The sequence below is a fragment of the Doryrhamphus excisus genome, chromosome 2, assembly GCF_030265055.1.
Source record: "Doryrhamphus excisus isolate RoL2022-K1 chromosome 2, RoL_Dexc_1.0, whole genome shotgun sequence".
NCBI classification, from domain to species: Eukaryota; Metazoa; Chordata; class Actinopteri; order Syngnathiformes; family Syngnathidae; genus Doryrhamphus; species Doryrhamphus excisus.
Window position 1 is genome coordinate 8,429,755 of NC_080467.1, and position 13,758 is coordinate 8,443,512.

Here is a 13,758-nt window from a genome sequence, read left to right on the forward strand (position 1 = left end):
GGCAGAATACCAAAATAATATTTGAGTTACAGTACAAAATATGTACTGAATATATACTGTATTTATACACATAGGGTATATGACACACACACAATGACTGTATACACTGTATAGGCCAGGGGTCAGCAACCTGCAGCTCCAGAGCCGCATGTGGCTCTTCAGCCTCTTTGTTGTGGCTCCCTATTTTTTTAACACCCGAGTGGGGAAAATGCACGTCTTTTGTAATGAGTTTAAAAAAATCCAACTTTGTGTGAGACCATGAATGCATCCCGACTGAGTTCTGACCGGTGATTGGATGAGGATGAGCAGACAGGATGCTATTTATGGTAAACATGAAGGAAAATAAGTAATACTTTCTCAGAGCTATTTGACAAATCTAAAAAACAAATTAGAGATCATTTAAAAACAGCGGCATGGGAACTTGTTTACGCCAGAGTAAACAAATCCGGTAAGTTTACAGTAGTTTACACATAAATTTATGTAAGTTTATCTCCAATACTAGCAAGAGTACTCCAACTCGTCTTTTCTTATCTGAACTACTTTGATACCCCCAAATTCCCTCCAATGTTGTTTTAAACATACATACATGTTTTACGGCTCCAGGCTATTTTTCTTCAGTGGGCAAGGGGATAAAATGGCTCTTTTCACAGTAAAGGTTGCCGACCCCTGGTACAGGCCATGACTATATGCATACAGTACATACATATATGTACATATACCTAAAGTGTGCATACACTATATATAGATATACCGTGGTGGTTAAAAAGCCATTTCGAAAGTTTTGGGACTGTAGCAAACCACAGTGAGAGTCATTATCCACAAATGGCAAAAAGCAGAGATTCGAACCCAGGTCTTCCCGATCTCCTGACTGTGTGACCAACATGCTAACCACAACCTTGGAAGTGGTCCATATGTTTCCCTTGATAGGCCATTAGTTTATTGTCAAATATATCAGGGAGCCGCTACATCCTGCTAACCGCGGCCTCTCTTTGCAGGTCGTATTCCTTAAAGTCAGCGTTTCATATTTGTCAGCTTTGCATATTCTGTAGTCCAGTTTCTGTTAAGTCCATTTTCCATGTGTGTGGTGCCAATGGTGCCATATTTGTGAGCCGACTTCTTCGTTTTGCTTTTGCGTCTCCCACCTAGTGGAGATCAGTACTGCATGCATGAGCCCTTTTCTAGTCCAACTGAATGGTTTGCATTATTTGGGTGATGTTTGGTGCGCTAAATAAAAATCTCCTACAAACTGTGCATTGAGGGCGGCTGGTATAATGTATTTTTCTTACCTTCCTTCTTTTGCATGCAGCTCTGAAAAGCCATCAGCAGCTGCTACGGTTCCATTGTGACACTTGGTCCATCCTTCAGCATCAGAGTGGCACACCTCCATTGCCTTTGCAGGCCTCTTAAAAGACAGGACACAAATGCAGAGTGACAGCCAAATGGAAGGTCTTAGACACACTTAAAGAGATTGATCACAGTAGAGGGAGATCATCTTTAATAAAAAAAAAAAGAAGACGGATAAGAAGATGTCACTAATTCCGCCTAGCCTCATGAACTTCCACTTCATTGAATATGTGGCGAGATTGAAATATTCCGGAGTGATCCATCATCTCTTTGTCACGTAGAGCATGTGTCCATTTGCTGATGCCTACAGTAGATAATATTTGACTGTTTTGACTATTTTCTGCTGTTAACACCTTGATAAATACTCCAAATGATTACAATTTTGTAGTATTGTGCAACAAAAAAAACAGATTTGAAACACGAAAGAGTAAAGCCTTGCCAAAAATATGCCTCAAAAGTCGAGAGGCTCAAACTCATAGTCTGAACGGGTGTACAGCCTTGAAAAATTAATGGCGAAACCCTTTCACCTCTGGAGCGTTGCCACTGGGAGTGTTTCGACTACCCCACATATCTCAGACAGGGTGACGGATCCATATGTGTTCGGACTATGCTTCCTATATGGAAGGGGATTGAGAAGGGCCTCAAAGTATTCCTTCTGCCGTCCGACTATATCCTCGGTTGAGGTCAGCGGACCCCCGTTTCAACTGTAACCTTTGAAGTCGTAGTCCATGTCCACGCCGAACTCCTCCCACGCACGAGTTTTTGCCTCAAACACCTCAAAAGCCGCATGCAGCTTGGCCTTGCCATTTTGTGGGTTTATGTTGAAGATTTTGTCTTACAAAAGTACAAAAGTTACACTAAAAAATAAAAATATCATCTATCCAGTGTACTTTAGCTACCCCAGCCACAGAGAATGACAATATTTGTGCTCTCAACGAGACTTCTTTGAGCCTCCATTAGAGCCCTCACACTTCACATTTCCAGCGCTTGGTGGACAAAAACAACAACAAGTTTGCGGATGACACGCAGGCGGACTCCCAAAGAAAAACACACTCGGGCCCTCAGCATTGGGCCTGATCAAAGACGGACATGTTCAACAAGCACCTGCCGCCACTACACCCGATGTGCTGCATTATGATGACATTTTCCCTCAGTGTGTGCGTGCTTATATGCTTGTTACGGCACACATGGTACACACATTAGCACAGGTGTTGTGTTCTTCCTCTCATTGTTGCACACTCCAAAGCCAGACACACATCATTAGGGAAGGAGCTGCAAGACTTGGAACCAAATACTTCACTATGTACTCATGATATCACGTATTATATCCGACCCGCTATTAAGACACAATGCCAGTTTGGGGACATATTGGGTAGGAAACACACAATTAACCATATGTGCATTGGTGGTTGCAGTAATAGCTAAAATATTTGACCAATATTTGGTCCAATAGTGCCCATTATACCAGCACAAAGGCTGGTCTTTCAATCTGATTTTAAGAAAGATTGCACCCTCTCATGTTCCCTCGTGCGCTTATTGCTTGCATCTCTCCAAAGCAAAGAGTCGTACTGAGTCAACTTTTTGAGGCTTCCATATGAGGACAAAGATCCATTATGATGACAGGAGTGCTCTGCTCTACGGAACTGCTGCAAAAACACTCATCACTGATCACTCATCATTTTAGTTAGTACAAACCAGTGGTGTCATTAGGCCCCTAAATAATGTGATTTTTTTTATTTATTTATTTTTACAAAAAAAATCTCTGACAAATTGTATATAATAGGGCAAAAGCAGGCTAATAAGCAAGCCAATAAGCAGGCTAATACTAGCCTACTACTACTACTACTACTACTACTACTAGTTGTAGCAGTAATAATCAGAAGAAGAATAATGATGATAGTAATAATAGGCTAAGTAATAATATAATGATTTTTTTGATAGATTTTTTTTTTACAAAAATTTTTTTTTTACAAATTTTATATAATAGGGCAAAAGCAGGCTAATAAGCAAGCCAATAAGCAGACTAATACTAGCCTACTACTACTAGAAGGAGGAGTAGTAGTAATCAGAAGAAGAATAATGATGATAGTAATAATAATAGGCTAATTAATAATATAATAATGATTATTATATCATTGATCACTGTCCACTGGACAGAATGGTTCCAGAGCTTGAACAGCGGTTTTGCAGTGTAGATTGTGTGTACTTGGGAACATTTAATGGTGGCCTAAAACAATTGAGTATCTTTACTAAATCTGTCCAAAAGTGGGAAAGTTATATCCTGGTTCTTGTTTTTTTTTTTTTTTTTAAATGTCATTCATTCATATTCTGTCCATCTCCAGGGGGCTAAGCCCCCCTCGTCCTCAGAACCTAGTGACGCCCCTGGTACAAACAAAGTATTTCTGGGAGAACCACCTAACTAACAAGCTGATAAATGTTCACCTGCATCCCCACGAAGACATCAGGACGAGGAGACTAAAGTACACACCGCAGTTGTTCAACCATTTCCCGTCTTTGTGTAAAATGCATTTTTGTTCCATACATCACTGTGACAGATGTCCCCGTTGAATGCGAGTCACATGGCTTAATCCTCACATTAAAAGTGCGGAATATGATCTCTGCCAAGCATTGTTAACTTGGACAAACTTGGAAGTAGTCCATCGGTTTGTCTTAATAGGCCATTAGTTTATTGTCAAATATATCATATCAGGGAGCTGCTACATCCTGCCAACTGGAAGCAGCTGACCCCCCCCCCCACCCCCAAAAAACCCTATGATACACAGTATTAGTAAATAATGTAGGATATGCAGCTGTTATTATTTAAAAGTCAGTGATCAAAGATCTTTTTTTATTATTGGTGACGGTGAACAATGATGTATATACGTATAAGAGCCACTGCGACATCCTGGAAACAGCTGATTTTTTAAAAATCTTGCAAGAGACACAAATACACTTGCAAATTATGTAGATTATCTTGACTTGGGTCACATGGTGACCGAGTTAGCATGTCGACCTCACAGATAGCATTTATATCGCTACCTGGGCAACTGTTTGCATATTCTCCTGGTACTCTGCCTTTCTCTTACGCCCCCAAAACATGCAGGTTAGGCTAATTAGAGACACTCAATTTCCCATTGGTGTGTGTATTTAGTATCCGGTCCATCCAGGGTCTAACCAGCCTCTCGTCTAAAGTCAGCTGAGACCCTAACAAGGACAAGTGGTATGGAAAATGGATGGATGGAATGTGAGCCTTAGTCCTTATTGGTCCTCTGTTAGTGAACATACCCAGTGGCGTCATTAGGCCTATTTTCAGCCCCCCCGCAAATAATGTACATTATATAGAATTTTCTGCTGTTTTTACTTGAAAACCTTGCAATAAACGTCTATTATTGGCCCTTTACAGTTGAAAATGGTGTGCGTTTTCTTGAGTGCCATCCTGGTTACTATAGCGAGCAAGATGGCACAATGCTCTACTGAACTGGAGGCGTACAACCCAAGAAGAATCCATTACGTTGGAATTCACCTTTCTATTTTACAGCCTGATTGCATCGGGGCCAAGCGGGGGGCAGTGACCCACCAGATGGAGTTTGCTGTGTACGGCACACATTTGAAATATCTATCGCTAGAGTGCAGCAATATCTCCACCAAACCCTGAAATATATGCATGCAAATAATGTAAATAATCTAGGATTTGCAGTCATTCTTATTGAAAAGTCCTGTTAGAGTGTGAATGCGTGCAACATCAAAGGTCTTGTATTATTATTATTGGTCCTCTGATGGACTTCTGATGTGAACAATGAAAGACAACATATGGAAGAAATGTTTCCTGCTAATGCTGTCATTATTCGTAGCATGTCTGTGCTGCTTCTCACAATAATTGCAAGAGGAAGTGGCACATGAGAGTGAAGAGGAGCACACAAAAAGTGAGCATAAAGGAGGCTAAAAGCATTCCCCCCACCCCCTTCCATATATACCACGCTTTGTCTTCCCACTTGAGGCCTCAGGGAGATAATGAGGGCATTGGCTTCACAAACATTATTTCTGCCATATAGCAGCCGCCATCAGCTTGTTTCGAAATTTGAATATTGTGAGGTGGCCTCGCAAGCGAGAAGGAACGGAGCCATAAAAACCTTCGCCGAACGTCGGTGTTGTGGTCCCGTCCTCGGCGAGGCGGCCACTTGACGGCGACATCAAACACTCGCTCACCGGTATCTGCGCCCATGTTAATTGTGCATCTATTGTTACCACGATGGTGCCTGGGGAAGCAAAGATGGAGAAAATGGGCTGAGGAAGAAGGCGAAGCGATGAAGAGTAATGAGACTCCTCTTGAGCGGAATAAACATATGAATCGGTATCAGACATACAAAGGTTTTCGTGCATTTTGCGTGGTCATGACTCGTGATCCATCTAGAATTAAGCTAATTTTTGTTTTTGCCTAAATTAAGCTATTTCAAAATGGCTAAATTAACTAAAAAACTAATGCAGAAGGTGCATTCAAATTGAGAATGTAATATTTTACAATGGCCACAAGGTGTCAGTAATGTTACTCAGTGAGACAGGCACCAGTCTTGATCGCCAAAACAACAGGCTTTTATGCAGGTTTTAATGAGCTCACACAGGTACAATAATAATAATAATAATAATGTTAGCATTATCAGAATAATAATCATCATAAGAACACAGACTACTACAGAATGCCATCAACCTGGTAGTTTTCTGACACACCACCCATTTAAATAGCGAGAAGTTGACCTAAATTACACCAAAATTACCTCCTAAGTCTCGCACGGTACACAGGACACATGAAAGACATACGGTAATAGAAAGAGTAAATACAAGCATTCATCCCTGTGGTAGTCTAGCACTTCTTACTACTTTCTTCAAGCATCCCTCTAGCATTAATTAGCATTCAATAATCTTTATATTTAATGATTATCACCATAGTCAGCTGGGCAAAAGTCAAATGGCAGCCATATCCACCAATACAGTACTCTGTATTATATATAAAATGCATAGTATATTGGAACTAAAGCAAAACAACACTATCTGTTGGATCGGGTGGAGCACTACCCCTCTCCCCCTCCCCCTGTGCATAGTCGCCATTAATCTATAACGTTTAATTGTCTTTTAATTGAGGATGAATTATGTTTAAAGGTAGAAAGACTTCCTTCCGATGTCTCATATCAGCATATTATGGATATTGTTAGGTCATTCAACAGCTGGTACTGCTTATCAGCCGCATATATTTTTACATCATAGGACGCCCATTATGCCCACTGCGGTGGAAATGTTGCAAATGTCAGCACGAGGAGCGCAGGAAAGCAGGAAATTAGATACAGATGATACACAGAAATGTTGTGATGTATGGAGTCTAGGCCGGGCGTGCATGCAACATTTCCACTTTATTCGTGGAAACATGATATGATATGATGACATGAATCTATCTATTCTATATTCTATCAAACTTTTAATATTTTTTAAATATAAGGTACTTATAATAGTATGCTTTGTCACTTATAACACAGCTAATGTAAAGTATTGCCTTAAATGTTGTAATGAAATTGTTGTTTTAAGCCTTTTTACAAATAAAAAAGCATCAACAATTTAGTGGAAAAACTTTAGGCACCCCAAAATAGACAATCGCCACTGTTCGACAAAAGAGGAAGCGGCAGGTAGCCAAACCCGACCCGCCCAATCCAAAGTCCAAACAGTGGGTCCACAGCTGTTTGTCAGCCATTCCCTCAGTATGTAAGCTAACAAGCTAACAGGCACTTGGCAGCAGGATCAAGGTGAGTCCAAGTTCAAAGGGCAGAGTTCACTCCAGTAAGCCAACCCTGTGCTGCCTCACAAACTCCCGAGCTGTCCATATTTACGAGGTGTCATTTTTATGTTAGTGCCGGGCAACAACAGGTTTAAGAGGGCCAGCGTAACCTTCCTGGGGCCCCGGCTGACCAGCACCCCAGCTCACAATGCTTTCCTTGGGCCACAATTAGAAGCAGGGCCTCTCTCTCTCTCGCGCGCTCTCTCTTTTGCTGAGACAGCCCAGCTTCAGCCCCCCCCTCCCCAGTCCCCGAACTACTGTAGCTGGCCTTGAAGCACTCATGTTGAACCAAAGCCACCTAGTGGGCTGGAGTGGATTAACATGGACCACAACAAGTGCTATGGTATGGTGTGCTACTCACACACCACACCATTCATTCATTCATTTTCTACCGCTTATCCTCACGAGGGTCGCGGGGGTGCTGGAGCCTATCCCAGCTGTCTTCGGGCGAGAGGCGGGGTACACCCTGGACTGGTCGCCAGCCAATCACAGGGCACATATAGACAAACAACCATTCACACTCACATTCATACCTATGGACAATTTGGAGTCACCAATTAACCTAGCATGTTTTTGGAATGTGGGAGGAAACCGGAGTACCCGGAGAAAACCCATGCATGCACGGGGAGAACATGCAAACTCCACACAGAGATGGCCGAGGGTGGAATTGAACTCAGGTCTCCTAGCTGTGAGGCCTGCATGCCTCCATTGACAAAGCAAGATCTTCTGGATTTGTTGGGTCACTACACCTTCTGCTCTCAATGCAAAGTCGCCATTGTTGATAATAACAATAACAGGTTTGATAGTGTTTTTGGCACCCAAATCAAGTGGTAAACTACATCTGCTGCCCTGGGGTAGTCTGACAGAAAGGTGGCTGCCAATTCAATCGATGAATGCCAATCTGCGTCGTTTGGACGACCGGCTCGACCTCCTGTGCCACTTCCATCAAGGCTGCATGAACTAATAAGTATCTGCTAAATGTGGCTGCATAGCTTGAATCTACTGTATGATCAACAGCATTATAATATGATGCTTGCTGTGGGTTTTATTATCGCCCCCGACAGGACTGGAGTGGAACATCACTCGAAAGTAATGAATTTCTTCAAATAAGTGGACTGGACGGACGTGTTAATGATCGTTTGGCCGTGGTGGAGGTCTGAATTCCAGTTTCTCTCGCCCTCATCCACACTGCTGGCCCTTTCTCCGCCTCCATCGCTGTGGCATGGCAAGCTGTGACAGTCGCCGCCATGCCCTGCAACACGGCAACCGCGCAGCACGGGCTCGCTGGGTCTGACCAACACGGACTTGTCACGGCTGCTCAACATCAAAGCCCAAACTACCAATTAACTCCTGGGCCCACCCCCACCTGCCTGAAGGCACAATGACCTGCACCCCCTCCCTCAACTCTCTTCGACACGACCACTCTGCCGCCACCGCCCCTCCAGCGCCATGACGACCGCTCGCCCTGGAAAAGCTGCTCTGCCGTGCCCCGTGACTCCATGACATACACATGCTCAGAGATATGCCCCCCCCACCCCACACCACGTCCGCCCACATCTGCCTGCGTCTGTCCGTCTGTCAGACCCCTGAACTTTGCAGAAGAGGATAAAGTCAATTTGTCTGTGTTTGTTCCACTCCACAACAGCTCCTTGTATGTTGGGGGTGGGGGGTGGGGGGCATTGGTGCTTCCATGGAGAAGGCGTGCCTTGAAGAGACGTCACTGGACAAAATATTAGGTACAAAAGATCCAACAATAATGCCTGTACTGTAGCATAGTTTCATCATTTTAGACGAGTGCGGTAAGTCGCATGTTGCCACTAAATCAGGGGTCTCAAACTCAATTTACCTGGGGGGCACTGGAGCTAGGGTCTGGGTGAGGCTGGGGCGCAGCAGGTTTTCCAAAAAAAAAACCCAAAACGCATTTATTAAAAACAGAAAACATAAATAAACTTTGCTTTGGTTCCGATTTTCTACAAGAAAAGCTCTGATAAAACATTCCAAACTTAAAACCCCCAAAACTTACCACTTCCACACGGATAAAGAGTTAACAGAGAGTAGTTAACAGTTATTTAACCTTTAACATGAACATTAATCAAACGTAATATTTTTTTCTGGGTACATGATACCATACAGCATCCAGGCGGGGGCCTCAAACTAGTGTCCTGCGGGCCACATTTGGCCCACGGGCCGCGTGTTTGAGACCCCTGCACTAAATAGTCCAGTTTTCATGTAATACTGTATGAAAGGGACTTTCTTGTTACAGCGCTGCCTGAAATGTTAAAAGTTGCATCATTTATATTGGACAACCTCTTAAAAACATACAACATAGCAATATGCTATGCGTCATTTTGCATTGTGCCACTTAAGAAACATATCTGCTGCTGTCTGCTGGTGAAGTTTCTGTCTTCCTCTTTCCTACGCTGAAATGTTTGTGTTGCCGTCACCTTAACAGTTTACATGACGATACGTCGTCATATACACACACACGTCCATTGTTGATGGAAGACATTCCTTTCCTCTCCAATACATAGACATATTTCCTCTAGTGGTGAGTTAACTGTGGTCGTCTACACACTTCCTGTGAAATCATCAGCCTCAGTGGCTGGGAGGGAAATGCTTGACTTAAAGTATCATGAGCAAAGAGGGCCTGGCGGGGACGTCGTGTGTATGAAGGGTGGGAGTGGGGGCAGATGATGATGATGATGATGATGATGATGACACACTGCCATGGCTGCGGCAGAAAAACATTTCTTTTTAAATCCTCCAACCCCCCAAATCTCCAATCATGGTCCCCTCCGCCATCAGCAATCCCTTTGACCTTCTGTGCGGTCCCCTAATTATAGGATGAGAGTGAGACTTCCTCTGACTGTGTAGTGGAAAGTCTTTGCACATCCTGGTGTCTGTTTAACACGAAATTACAAATAGCAGCTGTTCTGTGCATGTGATTTCCATTCCAAGCCAGAACCATACTATTTTTGAGTGTCAATAAGTGATAGCGGGTCTGCCTTTTCTTCTTTTCTTTTAGCCTAGCATCTAACATCTGAGGTGCCATGTTGAACTTCCAGAGAGAAATTTAACACACCTGCTGACCTTTCACGCCTCAGCCTTTGTAACACTAATGGGTCACGTGACACTGGGGAAAATGGCTAATTGGTTCGCATTTATACAGTATAAAAATAGGGCTATACTCATTTGTGTTACCAGCGATTTACACATTAATGGGTGTCTAGATTGACTCCTATTGTATCATTATTTTAGCTTATGTATTATAACATTAGCCTGCACGGTGGTCGAGTGGTTAGCACGCAGGCCTCACAGCAAGGAGACCTGAGTTTCAATCCCACCCTCGGCCATCTCTGTGTGGAGTTTGCATGTTCTCCCCGTGCATGCGTGGGTTTCCTCCCACATTCCAAAAACATGTTAGGTTAATTGGCGACTCCAAATTGTCCATAGGTATGAATGTGAGTGTGAATGGTTGTTTGTTTATATGTGCCCTGTGATTGGCTGGCCACCAGTCCAGGGTGTATTATTTGGTGTCAAACATTATGACTTTAACATAGTTCAGCGTCAATTTACAGGACAAATATTTCCAAACTGATACTGTAGTGTTTTGTGACTCGGTTATATATATATTTAAAAAAAGTCCAGTCTCATCCTTTCATTGTAGTTTTCTCATAAATAATACTAAAAGCTTGTCTAATCTCATTCTCGTGGACCCAATCTCATGTAGTCTTGTTAGTTGGATGTCTCAAGACACTTTCTTCTCATCAATGCCAGTGATCATTTGGTACATCAAAGCAAGAATCTTATTGATTTTGAAGACTGTCCAAACCCAATTATGACCTCCTATGTTCTTTTCACCCCAGAAGTAAAGTTGTCTCGCTTATCCCCACCGCCCAAAAAAAACTGAGTGTGCTGGTGACAAAGTGCAGAATCAACCTGGTAATTACACGGGCAAAATGGTTTGAACCTTGTTTTGATTTTGTCTTCAGACAGAGTCAGTTTTCGTCCGTAATGGGAGTAAAACCTTCCCCCTATTATTTATGGCCTGTCAGGCATCCCCATGTGATGGGCCGGCCTACACTGTACAGCTTCCTGTGACACGTAGTTACATCAAGCCAATGCAGTTACTCACTGGAGGTGAAAAATGAAGTACACATTGCGGCCAGGTCAGATCACAAGAAGATAATCCACAGGCCCAGCTCGCTTCTTTCGCTTTCCAAAGGGGGTTACATTATTTAGAACAGAGCATTGTCACGGAAATCTCCATTTTGGCCTTCCATCATTCCCGATGACGAGGCGTTTTATCACACGGGAGACCTCAACTGACAGTCCAACAATGCAATCCAGATTGTTCTCCATCCATGTGCCGACACATGATATCAAGAGCTTTATGTATTTTCTACCGCATCACAAATCACCTCCGGACATCACCGGGATGGTCAAAGGGCGTCTTTTCTCGGTGTTGCGAGATCCTTGAGTGGTTTGTTCCAGGTCGAGAGTGAGGAATACAAGGTCGGGAATAAAGCAACAGTGTGCCTTAAAAGGGAAACAGGAAGTTGGATACAATAGAGGAGACCTTTGATCCACGACGCGAGGGACGACTTCCCCTCTGGGTGCAAACTATTAATGTGAAAGTGACTCTACCCATGGCACATTTGTTAGGGCGAATAATGGGCCTAAAATTAGCACACAATGAAGGGCAGACGGGCGACACTCGCAGCCGGCCATGCGCAGGAAGGGAGCGGGAGGTAATTGTATTAGGACCACTGATTTGCTGAGGGCTGTGGGAGATGGTCTGCGTCCTGCAATGGAGGTGGACGTGATGCGATGACAGCTTTGTCTGCATACTGTCCTCATGTAAAACGTCATGTCGTCTAAATAATCACATTACCAGAAGCTCCATTCATCACACTATTGTCTTGTAGATGCTCCTATTATATTATTGTGAAAAAATGTTATTCTTTTTAAATATTATCACTGATATTATATTAAGATCCTGGAATAAAAAGCATTTGTTTTCGCGGATATTGGTGAACATTCCAGTTGAAGTCTACATTGAAGTGTCCATAAGACTTTGACTTATGCCATTTAAAACCAGTGATGGGAATAACTGTGTTTAAATAAACATTACTAATGCCGTTTTTACTTTTTTCAGTCATGGTTAATCTAACTAATTACTTCTACTGTCAGCATAACGCCGTTGCCATTTTCGTCACCCTGGGTGTAGCAGGGATGAGTAATGCAATAGTTAGTTTTACTGGTAACTAATCACTTTTGTAGTGGAGTAACTCGGTCACTCAATTACTTTTTTGAAGAAGTAACTAGTAACTATAACTTATTACTTTTCTATTTTCCATTTCTGTTAAAATGCCAGAATTAGCAAAAATGCTAATCCGTAGTCCCTTGTCCTAATCTCATTTACTAAAATCTCTAATAATGGGAACACCCAAAATAAATAGCAGTTTGCTGTTATTCTCGCGCAAGTGTAAAAATAAGTTAAGCACTCTAAATCATCATGAACTTGTGTAAAAAGTAGGGTTGTCCGATATCAGCGTAAAAATGCAATATCGGTATCTGATTTTTTTCTAGATCATCAAAATGCTGTATAAAACACGTGTTTTTTAACACTTGTGTGTGCACTAAAAATGTCAACAAACACCCAAGTGAAGATTACTCTTATTGTTACTTAAACTTACACTACCGCTCAAAAGTTTGGGATCACTTGCGAATGTCTTTGTTTTCCAAAGAAAAACACATTTTCATGCATTTCACAAACATTTTTTTCCATTTCACAAACAATTAAAATGAATCAGATGATTTTCAAAGAATGATTCCATTTTTGCATAGAGGCCTACTATCAACAACTGTCAGTCCTCTGCATCAATCTCCTGGTATGGCTGCTAATCCAGGTTGATCATTTTATAAGGCTAATAGATTATTAGAAAAGCCATTTAAAAAACTAAACTAAAACTAAAATCTCTTACCATGCTGTTAACTACTCACGTCAGAGAGCGGCACAAACTGGGTCTAACAAGGACAGAAAAACGATGCACAACTGTGCAAGAGAACAAATATCTGAGAGTGTGTAGTTTAAGACCAAGACGCCTCACAGGTCGTCACCTGGCAGCTGTACTAAATAGTACCCGTCAAACACCAGGGTCAGTATCAACAGTGAAGCGGCGACTTCAGGATGCTGGACTTCATGGCAGGACTGCCAAGAAAAAGCCATATCTCAGACTGGCTAAAAACATTTCCAACTTTTGAGCGGTAGTGTACATAAATGATGTATGTTAGGAATTATGTCTATTCCTATGATTTTGTCGTAAAATTTGGTTTGGATTACTGTGCCTGCAAATGACAGCGCCATTTGGGTTTGACCTTTCCACTGTATAATTTGTCTTTTCATATGTAGCATACAGGGGTGGAGACGGGCGGAGGGACTAGTCCACCCCAGCTGCATTGAGCTATCTAATAAACACGTAAACACTGGGCGTCCTCTAGCTCATTAGGTGATTGCAGCGGCTGCTTACTCCTCCATAAATCAGAATCCAGGTTATCATGGCCTCTGATCTTAACTGTAACGGGCGCCC

The 13,758-nt window shown here is 42.6% G+C and overlaps 1 protein-coding gene across 3 annotated transcripts in view; it reads right to left on the bottom strand.

The window, feature by feature from the left end:
- Nucleotides 1-13,758, bottom strand: part of LOC131114699 (uncharacterized) — a 234,994-nt gene that overhangs the window by 37,431 nt on the left and 183,805 nt on the right. For all 3 annotated transcript variants that reach the window (XR_009122023.1, XR_009122017.1, XM_058064339.1), the window contains one exon: nt 1,287-1,402. Coding sequence is in view for 1 of the 3 variants with exons in the window: in XM_058064339.1 (XP_057920322.1) it covers nt 1,287-1,402 (116 nt within the window). In the remaining 2 variants the exon portion in view is untranslated. The remainder of the gene's footprint in view (nt 1-1,286; nt 1,403-13,758) is intronic.